The 20,417-nt window shown below is 40.6% G+C and overlaps 1 protein-coding gene, 1 long non-coding RNA gene and 1 other non-coding gene across 3 annotated transcripts; 2 read left to right on the forward strand and 1 right to left on the reverse strand.

The window, feature by feature from the left end:
- Positions 1-1,005: 1,005 nt before the first annotated feature.
- On the forward strand, positions 1,006-5,586 carry LOC123460152. Its single transcript, XR_006636812.1, has 3 exons — positions 1,006-1,249; positions 2,767-2,916; positions 4,566-5,586. It is a non-coding gene; the product is annotated as an uncharacterized LOC123460152 (long non-coding RNA).
- LOC123460540 lies at positions 1,326-1,441 on the forward strand. Its single transcript, XR_006637083.1, has one exon. It is a non-coding gene; the product is annotated as a small nucleolar RNA SNORD89 (small nucleolar RNA).
- Cnot11 (CCR4-NOT transcription complex subunit 11) lies at positions 4,438-19,697 on the reverse strand. Its single transcript, XM_004651770.3, has 7 exons — positions 19,135-19,697; positions 15,954-16,118; positions 11,702-11,854; positions 8,391-8,593; positions 6,734-6,936; positions 4,817-4,913; positions 4,438-4,737 (listed from the first exon to the last, which is right to left on the reverse strand). Exons 1-7 carry the CDS (start codon positions 19,601-19,603, stop codon positions 4,540-4,542), a joined length of 1,488 nt encoding a protein of 495 aa, XP_004651827.1. The 5' UTR covers positions 19,604-19,697; the 3' UTR covers positions 4,438-4,539.
- Between the last annotated feature and the right edge of the window lie 720 nt (positions 19,698-20,417).

The following is a 20,417-nucleotide window of genomic DNA, read 5'->3' on the forward strand; positions in this document are numbered from 1 at the left end:
CAAGCAAGTGTCTTTAGCCACTAAACTATCTCCCCAGCCCCACCTGGTAAGTTTTATTGAAGTAAACTGTACAGCTAGATTAATATTAGTATGTATCTATTAATATTCTATACATTACTATTAATATTCTATACATTGCTCTATATATTATTAGTATGTAACACATTTTTTAACTTTTTTATTTTTACAGAGAATTGGCACGCCAGGGCATCAGCCACTGCAATTGAACTCCAGATGCTTGCACCACCTCTTGTGGGCATGTGTGACCTTGTGCTTGCCTCACTTTTGTGCATCTGGCTTTCGTGGGGGATCTGGAGAGTTGAACATGGGTCCTTAGGCTTCATAGGCAAGTGCCTTAACTGCTAAACCATTTCTCCAGCCCTGTAATATATATTAATAGGACCTGTTGAAGTAGAAAATTAATTTCAAACTTTTTTTTTTTTTTTTTCAAGGTAGGGTCTCACTCTAGCTCAAGCTGACCTGGAATTCACTATGTAGTCTCAGGGTGGCCTTGAACTCATGGTGATCTCCTACCTATGCCTCCCGAGTGCTGTAAACATTCATCTTAATCAAAATTTCAAAGTTAGTTTCTCCAGCAGTTGTTAAGTGACTTCTGTGATCAATGAAAATAGGAAAATAAACTACAAATTCTATCTGAAACAGATCTTTGACTTTTAAGAGACTTACTAGTGTGGGGGAATGTTTTAGTTTGTCTTTTTAAAAAGATACTTTATTTGAGCGAGAGAGAAAGAGTCTGGTCGCTGAGGGGGGGTGAGGAGAGGAGAATAGGTGCACCAGGGCCTCCAGCCACTGCAAAAGAACTTTGGACACATGTGCCACCTTGTGCATCTGGTTTTACATAGGTACTAGGTAATTGAACCTGGATCCTTTGTCTTTGCTAGCAAGTACCTTAGTCACTAAGCCATCTCTCCAGCCCTTTGCTGTCTTTTTAAAAAAGGATTCTGTGCTAGACTAAGAACTGCTTGTAATGATTACTGTAAAGTATGGAAACTTTTATTTTTTTAATCCCAGGCTATCCTCCAATTCACCATCCTGCCTGCCTCAGCCTCCATCGTGCTGAGATGACAAGCGTGCACCACTGCTCCTGGTTCTAAATATGTTTTGAAGATTACAGGCAATGGTGTGAAAGTAACAGTATTCTTGTATACTTGCTGTTGTTCTCTGCCTGCCCTCTTCCCACTTCTAGACCGTGAAGCCACAAAAGTGCAAGAGCAGTGTCACATAGCAGGTAATACTTCCTTGTATTCTGAATTTTTAGGGGTTTTAAACCTATAGCTTTTCCCAGAAGATTGTGCCCTATGGCTACTGAGGAATGATGACAATAAAAGGCCGAATTGCAGTGTCTCCATCAGCAGTTTGCTCTCTGTGTGGGTACACGATGACAAAACCTCCCGAAGCGAACCATTGGTCTGACCTCAGTAATGCTAAGATGGAAGCTTCCTGCCCAAAAGAAGCTTCCAAAAAGGGAATGGCCAAAAAAGGCTTTCCCAGAGACTAAAGTATTTGCAAGAAAAATAATCAGTGGCCTTCAAAAGACACTGGGCCTGCTTGGGAAGACACCTGTGTATCTTAAATATACTCATATCAAAGAACTGCTAGAATTGTAAAAGTAATAGTAGATCTTTGAGAGTTTGTGTCCATTTGCATGAAATTCCCCTAGAAAAAAGTTTAATTTAGAAAGTCTAATTTTAGACACATTGAAATTATTTGCTTAAGGAAAAATACATTACTAAGTATGTATGATTAACTGGAAATTGAGGACATTTAGTCAAAAGCAGTTTTTAAAGGCCAAGGATAAGCCCAACTTTCCCATTTTGTAAGCACAAAGTGTTGGCATGATGTAGAGCTAGCTTTGAGATACTTCATATGCTGTGCTTCTGACACAACCATCAATTAGACAAACTCCTCTTCTGATAGCAAAGTGTAGGACAAAATCGTGGACTGAAAAGAAGTGTCTGTGCCGCCCATGTTTGTTAAAAATGTGAGGAACAGAAGTCGGTCCTATTTGATAAACAATAGGTTGTAGAATGGGCTGATGAAAATAGCAGTACTTTTTGTGGGCCCAGGGGTGGCATTTGATATAACTTAGGGATGTTCCTGATACAAGCAGTAGTGACTGCATAAGAATAAAACAGACCAGATATAAACATCTATAATAAGCAAAGTATGCTAGGATTTTAATGAGTACATAAAAAGTTCTTGTTCGGGGCTGAAGAGATGGCTTATAAGTTAAGTGCTTGCCTGTGAAGCCTAAGGACCCTGGTTCGAGGCTTGATTCCCCAGGACCCATGTAAGCCAGATGCACAAGGTAGCACATGCATCTGGAGTTCATTTGCACTGGCTGGAGGCTCTGGCACAGCCATTCTCTTTACGTCTGTTGTTCTCAAATAAATAAATAAAAATAAGCAAAAAGTTCTTGTTCATGAATTTTTCAGATACCTTTGTTATCTTCAGGAGCTAACATTGAAAATATTGCTTAAAATAAACCATCCCATCAAACTATGTGTAAGAACTGGTCATGATGGCTCATGCCTGTAACCCCAGGTCTTAAAAGGCTGGGGCAGGAATCTAAAGCTAGCCTGGGTTTTAAATGAGTATGTGTCCATAAGAAAATTGATACAATTTCTGAAAGGTTGTTTAAATGCATAGTACAAATGTTAGTATTATGTAAGTAATTTTGAATATCCTTTTGAGGTAACTTCTTTCTACTCTTTACTAATTATAGTATTTTTATTTTTTAAACAGGTGATTTGAGGATTAAAGTTGGAATGTACTGAATCTCAGGATTATAATTCTATTTTAGAGAAACTCTTCTCTTGTTGTTATGTGTCCAGGCTGCCTTAAACTTTTGGTTTAAGAACCCTCTTCAGTCTGGTCTGAGTAGCAGAACTCCAGGTCTGTATACTGAGATTGTGGTTTTGAGCCTCGTTATTTGCAAAGTCCATATTTGAGAATTTTATTTGTAACTCCAGTCATCGCATGCTTTTGTTTACAGATGTGCAAAGTCATAAAAAAAAGTTTGAGTTGCCCAACATGTATTTTGAACAAGGGGAATGTGTTTTTGTTGCAGTTCTCAGCAGCAATGAAGTCTTTGCATGGTGTATTTAGCAACATGGGTTTTGTTTGGGGGGGGGTTGTTTTTTGGTTTTATTTTTGCATATTTTATGTTTTTGTTAGCAGCTTCACTAAAATAGCCATAAGCCTGGTGAAATGCTCTCTCTTGTGCTGAGTATAACAAGAATGTGATGATGCCAGCATGTTAGATAAGATTCTGGAGTGTCGTGAATTCCAGTTCTGTGCTGTTGGCTTCAGCTTCACTGTTATATTTTGCTAGAGAATCAATTGGGTGTTCCGCTAAGGTAGTTGTTTCTAACAGTGACAGTTTTTGAAACTGTCATTCCAAAAGCTTTTCAGTGGTGAGCTGTTCTTTTCCCCAATTGCCAGTCTGCAAAATGAAGGTGGCCCTTAGGCATTGAGAGAACGCAGTAGTGTCCTATTGTTTTAAGTTGTCTGAGGAAATGTCTTCTCTTATGTGGGCTCAGGTCATCATTTACTCTAAGCAGATGTACCCATTAATCTTTCACAAGAAAAATTTAGATGGATGACTGGTTATAAATCTAAGCATACTGCTCCTTCTCTAATGTTACAAGATTGTCCCTTATACTTGTAAAACCCCATTTGTTTTCCTTTAACTTCTGCTAAGTGCTAGAGAAGAGGCTAATTCCTACTAACAGGATCTTTTCCCTGTAAATTTAAATATACCATCAAGAATTTGAATAGAAGGCATTATTACTGTCCACAGTGCTCCACCTTGCTTGCTCTTTTAGGTCTCGGACACCCACACCATAACAGACATTGGTTCCCAGAGGTAACATGATCTCCCAAAGCACTGACTTACATTTTTCCTATTATACCCTAGAAAAGCTCCCTCAGCTCTGTGTTTGTAAGAGGCCCAGAAAATATATATTCTGTTCTCATCATGTTACAAGGCTGTGTCCTTGGCTCAGATTATACCAAATGAGAAGAGCTGTACCCAGCTGCTCCCACAAGACAGTATCATAAATTCTTACAAATGTCCCCTCTTACTCATTTAACACTTTTAATATTGGAACCCACAAAAACCAGTCTTGGTTTTTCAGAAGCCTGTAGCTTGTCTTTTAAGCAAAAACAGGAACTGTACTAAAAAGTGTCTTAACACCCATCTGCTTTCTTAAATGTTTATGGAATAACCATTACTGCTATCGATTGTCATAAGCAAGACAAAAAATGACCCAAACCCCATCTATATAAGAAAGTAATATAGGGGTTGGGGATTTAGCTCAGTGGATGAGCGCTTGCTAGGCAAGGCCCTGGGTTCGGTCCTTAGCACCGAGGGAAAAAAAAAAAAGAAAGTAATGTAGAAAAAGGAAAACGACATTAAGTAAATAAAGTGACATTTATATTCATTAGACGAAACAATCGGTCCACTGAAAAGCTTTAGGAACTAATCACAATATGGTTAAGCAATCGGGAGAGGTATTATTTTGACATTTTGGTTTCTGAAGGTGTTTCCCCAGTATCCAGTGTCTTCAGCAACCGGAATAGGCCTGCAGCTTCTCGTATCCTGCTGAATTCAATACAGAAGGCCTGCACTTCTATAAACAAGTCCTGCACATTAATAATTTTGTTACGGATCAAGGACTGGAGAAACACACACACAAGACGCACCAAACGATTCTGGGGAGGAAAAAAAAAAGTTTTAGTCTGCCTGTTTTCCTGTTGGATATTAATAAAATTTATAAACATTTCTACTAACCTGCATGTATTTGTCCTTAATTTGCTCACAAGTAGAGATGCAATTTGATATGTAAAGGTGAATAAATTCAGGAGGTAGATCAACAGCTGTAGTTAGTCTGTTTCATAAAATAAAATGTGGGCTGTTAGTTGTAGTTGCTAATTTATCACCAAGTAAAAAATTTCCTGTGGTCATCTGGTGAAAATTTCTGATAAGTAGTACAACTCCCTAGTTTTAAATATTCTTTGGCAAATAAGTCCAAGAGCCAGTGCCACTTCTGTTAAATCTGTACTTAGTATCTCACAGTGTAGTTACTCAGTAGGTAATGGTTTGTTTAAGCATTAGGTCCCTGAATCGTTTTGGTTAAGTCATTGTAAGCCATAGTCTCCTCCAAGCTCCAACAACCTTGGCAGTTATTTTCATCTTAGGAAATTCCTATGACATGTAAGAGCTATAAAAGCAGTGTTCCTAAGAGGAAGTGTAGATAGTATATAAACAGCACAGCATACAACCAGGTGTTAATAACTGTGAGCTTTGGGAAAAGTAACATGACGCCGAGAAAGATGTAAATGACTAAAATGGATACTGAGAAAGACTTTCTTGAAAATGGAGTAAATAGATGGCATGCATGGTCAAAACTAAGGAACAGCACAGTAACACTGCAGGGAAGACCTAACTGCTATGTGACAAAAGGAATGAAGGCTGACAACCAAAGTTGATAGATTTGAAAGCCAAGACCAGTATTTTCCAAAGGATTATATGAAATGTTTATGAATTAGAGTAGGGGAGGGGATTGTGATCATGGTATATTTGTATTTTTGGAAGTTGTCAACAAAAAGTTTAAAATATAAATAAATAAATATAAAAAAGAATTGGAGTGATGTAAGAATTCTGTGCTTGGCTCAAGTTCATCCCAGGATACACTGGGATACATTAGAGGGGGCTGATTATTAAAAATCTTTCTTTGACTGTATAAAATACAAACTTGAAATCAGGATTACATTAAGCAGATCTGGACCTCAGTAAAGCAAGAGGCCCCTCAAGCTCACCTAAGGAAAATATGGTATGCTAGCTATACAGAACATGTTAACAGGGTATCATGTATTGTTTCACTGACAGTCAGTGGTGATGAGACTGAAGAGTCAAGGAAGGGTTGGGAGAAGGTAAACGCAATCTCCATAACAGCATGCTTAGAAGTCCTGCTCTTATCCACTCTTTCATGCTACAGCTATTAGCTGCCAAGGAAAAATAATGTAGCATCTACTTCCATAAGTTTGCAGGATATAAACTATATTGGAAGTATATTTCAGCAACTGGTTTCACTTATACTTACTACTAACACTAAATATATTGAAATTCTACCATGATGGGCTAACCTCATGTGTGGTAGACACTAGAGCTCAGAGTTTATCTTTTTTATTTTTTAAATATTTTTGAGAAAGAAAGAGAATGTGTACCAGGGCCTCTTGCCCCTTTAAACAAACAAACTCCAGATGCATGTGCCACTTTGTGCATTTGGCTTTACGTGGTAATAAGGAATCAAATCCAGGCCAGCAAGCTTTGCAGGCAAGTGCCTTTAATTGCTTAAATCAGTGAACCATCTCTACACCCTTTCTCTAGTTAAAAAAACAAAAAAAAAAAAAAAAAAAAAAAAAAAACTGCATGTGCAGAAGAGAGAATGAATGAATGAATGAGAATATGGGTGTATTAGGGCCTCTTGCTACTCCAAATGAACTCCAGACACATGCCATTTTGTGTGTCTGGCTTTACATAGGCACTGGAAAACTGGCAGGCTTTGCAAGCAAGTGCTTTAATCATTAATCCATCTCCCCAAGCCTGGGTTAATATAAGGAAAATAAAACTGACAGCATTTCCCTCTTGTATCATTTGACCAGTACTTATGTATCCCCAAATACTTGATAAAATATGGAAACTTACCGATTTACAACTTCCATTGAATGTAAGGACATATCCATGTTGACCAGGACGGAGAAATACTCAGTGATCTGACTTGACTGCATAAGTTTCAATAACATTTCTATAGCAACTAGAGGGTTGTTTTCAACTAGGTCTGGAAGTTTGGCTGGAGTGAGGCCAATATGATAAACAAGTTTGGGATCTTTTTCCAACTCACCAAGGAGCTAAAGAAAACCAAATTTTAAAAGAGAGGTTGTTGAATCACATTGGAAAATTTCCTCCTGCATATAAAACCCAAGTATATTACATGAAACTACTTTTGTTGAAACCTGAAAACCAAGTTCAGTATGTCCTGACATATTTTTTTTTCTCTTTGCTTTTTTTTTGTCCTGACATATTTAGATTGGAATTTTGAGGATAAAAGTGACAATCTGTGAATCTAGTGATTCCTACTTTAACCATGAAACTAGTCTCAGTTTTGTCTAGTTGAATACAGTACTGTCTGGTTATAACAGTATCATCTCAGTCTATTGGAGATTTTTTTGTCACCCACTTATAGCCAAAAATATTTTCTAACTAGTTCTTCCAACAAACCCAAGCCAACTTGGGTGTGATGGGACATACCTATAAAATTAGCACTAGAGGCTGAGGCAGGAGGATCACAAACTTAAGACTAACCTGGGCTCCACAATAAAACCTAGTATCAAAACTTTAAGTAACAGCCATATGCCCCCTCACGTAGGTAAAAACATAAATATCTAGGAAAGGGGCAAGACAGGAATAACTGCAAGCCTTGTACCTGGGAAACTTCAGTTTACAGTTCATGTCACACCATACACTTGGAAATCCCAGTAGGTATCCTCAGAAACATTTTATTAACCAAATAGAAATTTAAAACTTAACTTCTGGGGGGAGGGACACAGGGTTTAGGTAGCCCAGGCTAGCCTTGTAACTCCTGATCTTCCTGCTTCCACCTCCTAAGTGCTAGGATTAAAGGCATACACCACCATGCCTACTTTCTTTAAGTTTTGTGTAATTTTCTTTGTGTTTTCTATAGTGAACAATTTCAGTATAACAGACAACAAACAGCTGTCACTACTTCACTTTGAAAATATCTTTTGATGATAAACTGAATTGGAGATGACTACCAATTTTAAGTTGTAAATGCAAACTGAACAAAATTCATACCCTGAATCCCCTGCCTTTTCCTTATGGGAGCTACCTAATCTTGACCTTGGGCAACAGGAGATATCTTTCATGTCAAATCTACCAATCAGTGTATGTTGAGGTCTAGTTCACCCTCCATGGGCCTCATTTTTCCCTTCTATAAAATGTTAATTCCACCTATACTCAGAAGAGTTATATCCTAGTTTAAATGCAACAGTGCATAAATCAACAGAATGTAGCCGAATAGTGCCAAAAAGTGAAGACACTATCCCACCTCTCCGAGACAAAATGATCAGAAGTGTGAACACTTACTCATCAGACCTCTTGCCCCACCAGTGCAAGTCAAGAAAATCCGGAAGAACAAGGCTTCAAAGATTCCCCTGAACGTCCGAGACTTCTTACTACTGGCTCATGTTGACAAGATTAGCTTTTTGCTCATTTGCCACTTTACGGAAAAAGAAAAAATAAATTCATGCTGGATTAAACTTGAAAAAGTATTTGCAGTACATACCTGTGTTTGTTGGGGAGAAGATAAAGGGCTTTTGAATGCTTTTGCCATGATTCGTTTGATCTCCACACCAGTGCTATTCTTAACACACATAGACTTATCCCACTGAATTGTATGGTCAGGCTCTGTGGGATTTAGCCAGGCCAGTTCATCCTCACAAATGTGGAGAGGCGGTGGTGGGCGGATAAACTCTGGCCGAAAATGGCCTGTAACAAGAGTAGTAATGAATGACTGCTTCTTTCAATGAGTTAACATCTGCACAACTCACTCATTTCACTCTGAAGTACAAAAATGCCCATAAGAAGGATGCATGTGATAAAATTCTCATGCTTCAAATAGGAATGATATAAATTCAGAGTTTCACTCAGAATATAACACAATGCCAACATAATCCCCAAACGTGACAGACCAAAAACCTATCACCTTTTGTAGGAGAGAAAATGATGGCCATAAATTGACTTAATCCAAGCATGCCTACTCAGGAGCAAAAGACAGGTAAGTTTTTTGGTGAGAAAATAAAGTACTATTAATCTTTTAGTCACCATATTTTGTTTTGCAAATCTTAACTGATGGAACAATGTGACAGATGCTGTAGTGGATCCTCCTGATAGGCATGGTGACATAATGTACTCGACCAAAAGCAGCTGATGGGAGGCAAGGCTTTTATTTTGCTTGATAGTCTCAAGGGAAAAGCTGGTGGAGCAGAGGCCGAACATGAACCACCCTGCCAACAGCAGGAGAGTGAGCCAAGCTCTGACAATGGGGAGCTGGCTGTAACACCCCTGAGCCTGCCCTTAACACATCCTCCAGTAAGGCTCCACTGAAGACCAAGTATTCAAAACACATGATTCAAATCACAACATATGACTACTTCCATCATGAAGCAGGACTGTGGTGACCTGCAAAAGACGTTGGCCTGAAGCTGTGGCATAATAGGTAAAATAATGCAGTGGATAATTAAAGGTATGATAGTGAGGCTTAACATTAACATACCTTCCAGAAGGGAAGAAGAGGTCACTACTCACTTCTGCCCCAGCTGCTTGTGAGGCCTTGAGTGCTAGGGCGTACACAAAAGATTGACAGGACTCACTGGTGTGAAGCTGACTATATGTACCCTAAGGGATATCCCAGTGGCTTAGATGACTTTGAGTCACCCATATTCCTGTAAGTAACCCAAAAAGCTTCATTTATTGACCAAGCTGGACTTGGATGGAATTCTTTCTTTGATTTGTCAGCAATCTCTATCTGAGGTGAGTAGAAGTCGTCTACATCTCACATAACAAAAGTACTGATTGATTTTTGACATTTTCAAATGAATATGTAGTCTTTCATGGATCTCATAATTCACAAACACTATATGTTCATAAGACAAAAGCAAAAGAAAAAATTTCAACTCAACTATTTCATGTAACTAACCTTGACAGTACTGGGAATTGAACCTGGGCCTCATATACAAGTGCTCTGAGCTATACCCCCAGCTTAATTCACTGGAATAAATGGTTAGAACTTCTGTGAACAGACATCATACTTGGCTGGTTTCTATATAGACAAAAGGCAAAAAATAAAAGCTGAGTTTCCATACCTCATGACATGCATTTAGAGCTTAACTCCAGGTAGCCAGTGGTGCCCTATCCAAATGGCAAGTCTCAAGAAAAGCAACTTTGCTGCAAAATTTACTAAAGATGACGAGATGTCCACTTATCTATCCAGATATGTACCCAGGGCTATCTGAATCTCTCAGACCATTTACGATAATAAAGTCTTTACCACTTTATAAGAAATACTAATGTGAGGTGAAGAGGCCAGTACGTTGCTCTACTCACTTACGAGTGATACACTTTGCACATGGTGGCACATAATTCAAACTTGTGTCTGTGCAAACACAAACATTGTGTCATGGATGTGCAAATATATTTTGGAGTAGCTTAAATCTCACATTTAAGCCCACATGCCCAAGGGCTACTATAAACCAAAGGTGTGAAGTCACAAGTTTCAAAGTTATAGTAACACTACAATCTGGAGAATATGTCCTTATTTAGAAAGTCTTCATTAAAACCACATAGATGCCTATAAAACCAAATTATGCAGCTATAAGCTATAATATTTCAGTATTTTATTTCAATTAGAGCAAGATGAGGACTGTAAAGCCAGTAAAACTTCATTAAGTCTAGAAGGTTATGATAGCAAAGAAGTATGAAACTACCTCTTTACTGGGTAATAAGTTTTACATTTAAAGAAAAATAGTCATATGGCTCAGAAACTCTTATGTTTGAATCCCTGACCTATTTGGGAAGGCTGTCTTATCTTTAGGAGATGGAACCTTGCTGGAGCAGTGTCCCTGGGCCTTGAAGTGTTACAGCCCGTCCTCACCTGCATTCGTTGCACTCTTGACTTTCTCCTTGCTGATGTGATGAAGTGAGCTGGTTTCCTGCATCTACCATGATAGACTTCCCCTAGAAACTGTATGCTACTTTTGACTGGCCATTTTATCCCAGCAACAAAAAACTAGCTAATAAAAAAATTCATTTCAGAGGATAGGGATATACTTCACCTGGTAGAGTGCTTTCATTGCATGCATGAAGCCCTGGGTTCGATTCCTAACTAAAAAAGCTAGTTGTTGTGCACACCTGTGAGCTCAATACTTGGGAGCTTGAGGCAGGAGGATTAGGAGCTCAAGATCCTTCTCAGTAACATGAGTTAAAGGCCAACCTGTGCTATACAGTGTCTCAAAAAAGCAAAAGGCGGGGGGAATGGGTAGATGTCTCAGCAGGTTAAAAAGGCTTGCTGAACAAGCATGAAGGCCTGAGGGAGCTTGAAACTGCCTGAGTATGATCCCTAGGATCATGTGAAAAGCTGGGCATAGTCATACACACCTGTAACGCTAATCTCATGGAGAGACGAGAGAGGTGAATTTCTGGGACTCGCCAATCAACCAGTCTGACCAAAAACGGTAGCACCAGGTTCAGAAAGAGGTTCTATCTCAAAGAATTAAAGCAGAAGCATAATACAGGAGAACACCCAACATTCTCCTCTGGCCTCCGCATATGCGTGCACAGCCACATACATCACACATACCATTACACGCACCAAAAATTGTACAAATTGTATCTTCATGTATACATGACAGGTATGTAACTTGGTTTTTTGAAAAACTGAATTTTATTGATAATCTCTCTAGACACTACAGTAGGACATTTCACATTAGCAATGAAAACAAGATTAAGATTATCTTAGACTGCAAAGTTCCAGGGAATGTACCTAAAATAAAACCAGAATCATAAAATTAATTTATATATATAAATATGTATACCTACTTTCAATAGGTGGTTTTGGTCCACTGACTAAAGATTCTGTGATCCGAGAGGCAACTGAGCTGTCAAATCCAGAATTAGAAGAGTCCGGGTCTGGATCACTGAGAATACTCGGGAAGCTAGCTTTACTTTGGGTTGGCAATTCAGACTGGCGTTCTGAAAGAGGTTTAGATAGGAAACTTTTTAATCCAGGCATGTAGTACATGCTGTAACCCTAGCAGGTGGAAAGTGAAGGAGGATCTTAGGAATCCAAAGTCAGCCTAGACTACCTGAGAACCTATTGCAAACCAGGGAAGAGGCACTTTAAAACTGAGGACACAAGCCGGACGTGGTGGTGCATGCCTTTAATCCCAGCACTTGGGAGGCAGAGGAGGATCACTGTGAGTTAGAGGCCACCCATAGACTACAGAGTGAATTAAAATTCCAGGTCAGCCTGGATCAGAGTGAAACCCCACCTGGAAAAGCAAAAACAAAAAAATAAATAAATAAAATTGAGGACACTATGAAGAGAGTGGGGGTATGAAATATATCTAATTCTCATACAATACTAACCGAAATAATATTAGGATGACTAATGATTTTAGCAGGCAGTTTACAGAACTGCATGAAAGGCTAATAAGCATCTGAAAAGATGTTAGGAACCAGGGAAAGTTCAGTTAAAGCACAATACACTCTTATATACCCACCAGTTTGGCAAAAATTAATAAATCTAACATCAAATTTAGAGCAGATGGAAGGTAACTTACAGTGCTACTGAAAAGGAAAAGTAACAGGGAACTTTGGAAAACATTTGATACGATCCAAAGTTTCATATGTGCCAGGGCAGTAGCCAAGTGGTAAGGCATCTGTCTCATAAAATTTCACACCGTGCATCTTTCCAGCAGAACAAATATTTTCACATATGCCTAGGGGAATGTATGCGAATGTTCACAGCAGTATTCTGCTCACCAGGGACTTGGACCTGCAGTACATGAATGCACCAGAACAGTGAGGAAGGGTAACAAGTGCAGCTTCATGCTGCTAGTATGGATTCTACTTTTAAGTAATATACGAGAACAGCACAGGAATAAATATAGTATGACTCATTATAAAGTTCAAGGACATGCAAAATGAAAACTTAGGCATGCTCAAGAGGGAACAGGAGAGATCATCACAAAAGCAGAAACAACCCTCCAGCCCCTAAAAATGTTCAACTCTTGTTTCTGTTTTCATTTGAGATAGGGTCTCACATCGTCCAAGCTAGTGTTGAACTTCTGGGCTCAAAGAATCCTCTCAAATCAGCCTCCTGGGTAACGAGGACTTTAAGCATGCCATCATGCCTGGAAATAATGAATTTCTTAACCTAGATGGTGGTTACCCCATGTGGAGTTTATAATTTCTGAAGCTGTGAATGTATGCTGTATGAAGTACCACACTTCAGATTTGTCCTTTTTAAAACACATGACTAAATTTCTGATTAAAGAGCTTTGTAAGTCAATAGAACATCAACTGAGTGGAAAATCAGCCATATGAAATGATGCCTTAGACATTCAACATAATGTTGTTCATTTAATATGAAAAATACTAAAACTCAATGTCATTTTTCATCTAAGATCATAGAAATCAAAGAAAGTAGATAGAATACAATTAACCAAGATTTAGAAAACAAATTACATGGTTAAGTTGTGTGGTAATCTAGGAAATAGTATTTGTTAGGAATTTTCAATGAAATTTTTGAATTATTAATGTCAAATCTCTATGCCTTAGAATCATTAAAATTTAACCTGTTCGCTTGTGTTTTTAATGTTTAGAAAACAAAAACTGCACCATCCACAAACATACCTTTGGTCTGCAAATCCTACTGTTAAGACACTTCTGATTTAGTCTTTGCACAGACTTGGGTAGCTAGCTCAGGAGAGGTGCAGTGGACATGAGAAGAAAGGGATGGAGACAGCTTTAGTCTGGGTGGACTGGCAGGATAGCAGCAGGCTTAGCCACGCCTTCCTGTACTTGATATATTTCAAAGCTCTCCTGGACTAGCTTACATTCAAAGGGAGATCAGAATGAGTCTCACTTTATTAATAAAAGTTAGAATCCTCAAAATGCACATCACCTCTGAAGGTAAGGCAAATAGTCTTGCAGATCATCTCTCTATACAGTTTTAAACTACCTTCTGTTAAGAAAAAAAAATCATTTATTCTTTTATTAGATGCAATATACACTGGTAGCTAGTGAATACCTTTTGTGTGTCTTCAAACTTAAACTCTTAAAAAATATTTCTCTTGGGCTCAGAAAGCAGCCAAAATTCTACTGTTAATACACAGATTTTAAAAGATTCAGAAGAGCATGGCATGGTGGCTTACATCTCTAATCTAATGGGGAAGCTGAGATAGGAGAATCACTGTGAGTTCAAGGCCAGCCTGAGAATACATAGTAAATTCCAGGTCAGCCTAGGCTACAGTGAGATCCTACTTCAAAAACTCAACCCCCACTCCAAAAAGATTCAAATATTTCAAAAGAAAAGGCAGTTTATCAATAGGATATATAATAAGTGTGCCCTTTGAAAACAAAAGTTTATCAAAATGTCACCTTATGTCAGAAGCCAACTGTCACGTGTGTTTAAAAGGGGGGCTGAAGAGATGGCTTAGTGGTTAAGCGCTTGCCTGTGAAGCCTAAGGACCCCTGTTCAAGGCATGATTCCCCAGGACCCACATTAGCCAGATGCACAAGGGGGCGAACGCATCTGGAGTTCATTTGCAGTGGCTGGAAGCCCTGGCGCGCCCAGCCCATTCTCTCTCTCTCTGTCTCTTTCTCTGTCACTCTCAAATAAATAAATAAACGAAAAAAACTTTTTTTAAAGTTTAAAAGGGGCTGGAGAGACAGCTTAGGACCCAGGTTCATTCCCCCAGAACCTATGTAAGCAAGACATACACACAAGGTAGCAAATGCATCTGAAGTTCATTTGCAGCAGCTGGAGGCCCTGGAGCAACCATTCTGTCTCTCTATACCTGCTTCTTTCTCTCTCTCTCTCTCACACACACATACAATTTTGTTTTAAGTTTAAAAACCATGGGGATTATTGGCAAAACACCAAATCATAATGTTTCAATCTGGCTATGAATTATGATTCTCTTTATGAATCACTCTCCAGTGGTAAGACCATCTTAAGTAAAGCAGGCAAGCAAGCAGTAGCCACTCATCCTCCAGAACCCTGGGAGCTCCTTTGATACCAGTGCAAGAAGGTTCTCCATGATTTCCTGTCATAGCAGGATGTGTGCCTCAAGAGCCCTCATTCATTTGTTTATCACATGACAGAATTTGCCAAAGCAATCGGGAAACAGATGTCTCACAATTCCTAAATTCAAATTTAAATGCAAGGTTACAGCAAGTAAAACAATGTGGGTATTAACATAAAGACAGACATACATAATGAGACAAAATACATAAGGAGGCAAAACAGCACAGGAAAAATATCCCCACATATATAGGCAAAAGGTTTTCAAAAAGGATGCCAACAGCATTCTGTTTTGGCTATTTATAGTCCTATAAGATTCCCTTGCACTTTAAGGAGGATTTTTCTATATCTGAAAAAATGTTGTAAACTGTCTTTACAGACCTTTATCCACATCAAAAGTTAAAAGGGGCATGGGAGACGGCTTATTGGTTAAGACATTTGCCTGCAAAGTCTAAGAACCCCTGTTCAATTCCCCAGTACCTACATAAAGCCAGATGCACAAGGTGACACATGCATCTGGAGTTCATTTGCAGTGGCTGGAGATCCCAGCACGCCCATTCTCTTTCTCTCTCTCTATTTGCATCTTTCTCTCTGTGTCTCTCTCAAATAAATAAATAAATAAAAATGTAATATTTTTTAAAATTGTCAAAAGTTCTCAGTGTGGTGGCACATGTCTTTAATCCCAGCACTAGGGAGGCAGAAGTAAGAGGATCACTGTGAGTTTGAGGCCAGCCTGGAACTACAGACTAAGCTCCAGGTCAGCCTAGAGTGAGCTACCTTGGAAAAACCAAAAAACCAAACAAGTTAAAAAAAAAACAACTAAATTTTATCCAGCATTGCTTTAAAACTGGAAAAGCAAACAAACTCAAAACTTCTAATTTATGTACCTTATTAACAAAAAAATATTGACTTCTACTTAGGATCTGCATTTTTACAAATGAAATACATTACATTTAGCACAATAATCTTACAAAGATCTTCATTTTAAGTACAGAATCTCCAAAACAGACAACAATGCCCAAACCACTGATTGTGTCTTACCGGCCAAGGCTAGCTGAAGCCCGCTGATGTCCACAGACTGACCCATGTTTCCAACGTCCATCAATGCAATCTGGCGAGGTGTCTTTTTAAAGAGTTCCCTTGGGGGTGCCAGCATCAGCTGGGAAAGAAAAAACTTTTCTGGTGGAGTTATAGGAGGCAAAAATCCTGCAAACAGAAATGTATACCAATTTCTCCAATGGCTACTATGAAAAATTAACTTTAATCTGGTAAAATTAGCATTTGCTATTTGCTACTTCAAGCTACATATTTTTATAATTTTTAATCAAATTAATCTATGAACTATAAAAGTCATTTGAAATTCTATCACCTGTAGAACTATCAATTAAACAAGATTTTTTGGGGAGTCTCTCTCTAGCCCAGGCTACCTGAAACTCACTCTGTAGTCCAGGCTGGCCCACAACTCACATGATCCTCCTGCCTTAGCCTCCCCACATGCTGGGACTATAGGCGTGGGCTACCATTCTCACTGAAGAGTTTTTTTATTAAAATTTTTTATTTTTTAATTTTTATTAACATTTTCCATGATTATAAAATATATCCAATGGTAATTCCCTCCCTCCCCACCCCCACTCTTTCCCATTTGAAATTCCATTCTCCATCATATTACCTCCCCATTACAATCATTGTAATTACATATATACAATATCAACCTATTAAGTATCCTCCTCCCTTCCTTTCTCTTCCCTTTATGTCTCCTTTTTAACTTACTGGCCTCTGCTACTAAGTATTTTCATTCTCACGCAGAAGCCCAATCATCTGTAGCTAGGATCCACATATGAGAGAGAACATGTGGCGCTTGGCTTTCTGGGCCTGGGTTACCTCACTTATTACTGAAGAGTTTTGTAATGATTAAAAATGTTATCGCCGGGCATGGTGGCGCACACCTTTAATCCCAACACTCAGGAGGCAGAGGTAGGAGGACTGCCAGGAGTTCGAGGCCACCCTGAGACTACATAGTGAATTCGAGGACAGCCTGAGCAAGAGTGAGACCCTACCTTGAAAAACCAACAACAACAACAAAAAAAATGTTGTGTTTGGACTGGAGAAATGGCTTAGTGGTTAAGGCGTTTGCTTACTAAGCCAAAGAACCAAGGTTCAATTCCCTAGGACCCACATAAGCCAGATGCACAAGGGGGTGCACACAACTAGAGTTCATTTGCAGTGGCTGGAGGCCCTGGAGTGCCTGTTCTCTCCCTTCCTCTCTCTCTCAAATAAAAAATAAAATATTTTTTAAAATGTTATGTTCTAAAAATCAATAATTTTTTTTAAAAATGTGTTCTAAAAGTGCTTCAGGGCTGCAGAGATGGTTTAGTGGTTAAGGAGCTTGCCTGTGAAGCCTAAGGATCCAAGTTCAATTCCCCACAACCCACATAAGCCAGATGGACATGGTGGCATATGTGTCTGGAGTTCATTTGCAATGGATAGTCACCCTGGTGCGCCCATTCTCTCATAAATAAAAATATTTTTAAAAGTGCTTCAATTCTTGCAAAGGATCAAGCTTATATATGCTAGCATTAAGGAATAGTTTTCTGGAAACTGGAGACATAGCTTAGTTGGTAGTGTGTCTGCCTCGCATGTATGGGGCCCTGGGTTTGCTTTTCTGTCTAAGAAAGTGTTTGTGTAGAAGTTGAAAAGCTAGAAGGAAGCAATCAGTATCAACACACCTGCTTAGATACAAAGTGCAGCTACACTCCCCACAGGCTCCATTTTGCCTTTTGTCACATAATTCACTTGTTCACCAAGCCCGCTCTCAACCTGCAATATTCCAGAGCACACCTGGCTTCATCTAGCATGCACCACACCCTCGGATTCCATCTGGGAGCCAGACTGCATCCCCTCCTCTCCTGCCCAGACAACAGGAGTTCCTGGTTTTTGTGGGGGGTGGGGTGGAAGACTGCTTACTTTTAATTCCCTTGTCAGTGATCAGACATGCACCACCCATTTTAGCCCCTTCCAATCCTCAATCACACTCTCTCCCCCTTAACATTATTACATTTCTAGCATGTAAATCTAATCACAGTACTTGACCTGTTTGCATAGAATTAAACTTCTACATCACTACAGGATTTTTTAATAATCGAATCCCCATCCACCTACCAGAGCACACCTCTTCTGCTTGAAGAGGTGTGATCCACGGATTCCTTCCTTGGCAATAGACCCCCCTTCACTGTTTACAGTAGTACATATGAACTAGGTATAGGAAGACACTGTATTTGAGAATGACATATGACAGGATGGTTTGCCTAACCTGCAAAGGAAATCAAAGGACTTTGGACCTAAATCCCATATTGTCCCTGCCTCTAACAAACTGGCTGGATCTGACAGTGGTGTTGCATTCACTTTCTGGGAAGTCATAACTTAATTTCCAGAAAGCCAAGGAAAAGTACCTCTACCCTCAGGGTATCTCAGTCCTTAGGAGAAAGGGTTGTGCAGAAAGGCAAGAAGAATGCTGTAGATCCAGAGGCAACAAAGTTCTGCAGTCCTACCAAAACCCTTATCCTCTCTATGCCTAGCCTGTAGAATGCAGAGAATGCAGCTGGAGTAGGTGCATCTAGAAGATCCTGGGTTTGATCCCTCGCCCTGAAGCAGACCAAAGCTTTTTTGTTGTTGTTGTTTTGTTTTGTTTTTGGGGGGTGGGGTCTTAGCATCGAATCTGCTTTTAATCTCACCAATACTGCTACGAAAGTATATATTCTGCAATAAACCTAGACGACATGCGTCTGTTAAGTCGAAATCCAAAGCTACCTTCTATCTTCTGCCAGCATCCCACTATAACAGACCAAGGCAGGAGCTGCAAAATCATTATGCGCTGTGTAATGTTCATATCCACCCAAGTACTCCTTGGGTTCTCAATATGGACTTCCCTTGGTGAGTGCTCTGTGACTTAAAAACGGGGACAGATCAAGAGTTGTTAGTTATAACTTCATAGACCTTAGGATTTGACAATAATAAACGACTAAAAAACGAGTTAACATTGAAAAATGATTTGAAACGGCTGAGATGAGTAATTTTGGTGCCACGTATTTGTAACAAACTTGCAATTTAGCTACCACTTCCCTCGAGTGTGGGGAGGACGGCCTTCTCCCAAAGGGGCTAAGTTTCCTGACCAGTGACGCCCGGAGGCGCAGGCGGGCCACGGCGCAGCTGGCTTCGCGGGTACCTGAGAGCGGAGGCCGGTCGGGCTCCTGGCCGCCGCGGGCGGGCGGCGCGGGGTTGAGCAGGTGTGCGAAGCTGGCCGCGAAGGGGTTGGCGGCGAGCGGCTCGGTGCGGTACATCTCCCAGAGCAGGTAGAGCGCCGTGAGGCGCTGCGCCGCGCTGGGCAGCAGGTCCGGCTGCTGCAGCAGCATCACCAGCACCGAGCCCAGGCGGAAGTGGTCGGCCTTGCTGAAGTAGTGGTGGAAAGCGGTGGACAGGCCCTCGAAGGTGCTGCCGCCGCCCGCCTCCTCGGAGATGATGCTCAGGAGGCTCGAGAGTTCCTTCGGGGTCAGGCTCATCTTGCCCGCGGGGCCTCCAGAGCCTCCACTCCCCGGCCCGGGGCCGCCCCTGAACGCCGACGCTTCACGAGTTCCCCTGGGCTCCGCAGCTGAGAGAAGCCGGCAAGGGGCCGAGATCGCCCCGCCGCCGGGCATTAACTTCGCCCGCCGGCCCTGTTCCTTCGCCCAAGTGGCCCAGTTGCCCGCTCTCTACGTCCCCACGGCCGTAAAGCGCGCAGACCACGACAGCGTCGCAAAACAAATACACCGCGAAAGCCAGTCGGCGGCGGAACCGAGGTACAGCGCAGATCCAGAACAGATGGGCGGGGAGAGGCCCAGAGAGCATCAATCACGCGGGGTGGGCGGGAGCCACGACCGGAAGTGGGCGTGGCGTTCAGGGAGGCGTGGCCGGGCTGGCGGTAGTGTTTTGATCTTTGATCTTTGATCCGTTGGTGCGGCCTGAAAGCGGACCCTTAGGAATCCCTCCGACATAGGTGCCTGACGCTGCATCGTCCCAGGAAATGTCGGCTACTTAGCGGTTGAAAAGCATTTCAGGTGGTTCATGTAAACTATTGTAAATGCAAAGACTGCACACATACCTCCTAACCAAACTAAGTTTACAGAAATGGAATCATATAAAGTACATACGCTTTTGCACATTGTTATTTAAACAAAGTTTTGAGAAAATACAAGCCACTAGGGACACTTGGTTATGACCAGCTGACGTCCTTGTGAATATCAGAGTCTGTAAGACAGTTGAGGAAAGACAAATGTTTCTAAGGCTGCTATATCAGTGATTGTTTTTGTTGCAGTTTACTGGACCATATAGGACTGTGTTCACAAGAGATTGACGAAAGAAGCCGACTCATCAGAGACTTCAAGATTGGTACTGGGCCTTTGTTGCTTCACCAAGCCCCATGGTGGGATATGCTCTTTATGAGGTAGGAGAGACTCTAGGAGTCTGAAGGAT

Source organism: Jaculus jaculus, chromosome 4 (genome assembly GCF_020740685.1).
Source record: "Jaculus jaculus isolate mJacJac1 chromosome 4, mJacJac1.mat.Y.cur, whole genome shotgun sequence".
Lineage (NCBI taxonomy): Eukaryota > Metazoa > Chordata > Mammalia > Rodentia > Dipodidae > Jaculus > Jaculus jaculus.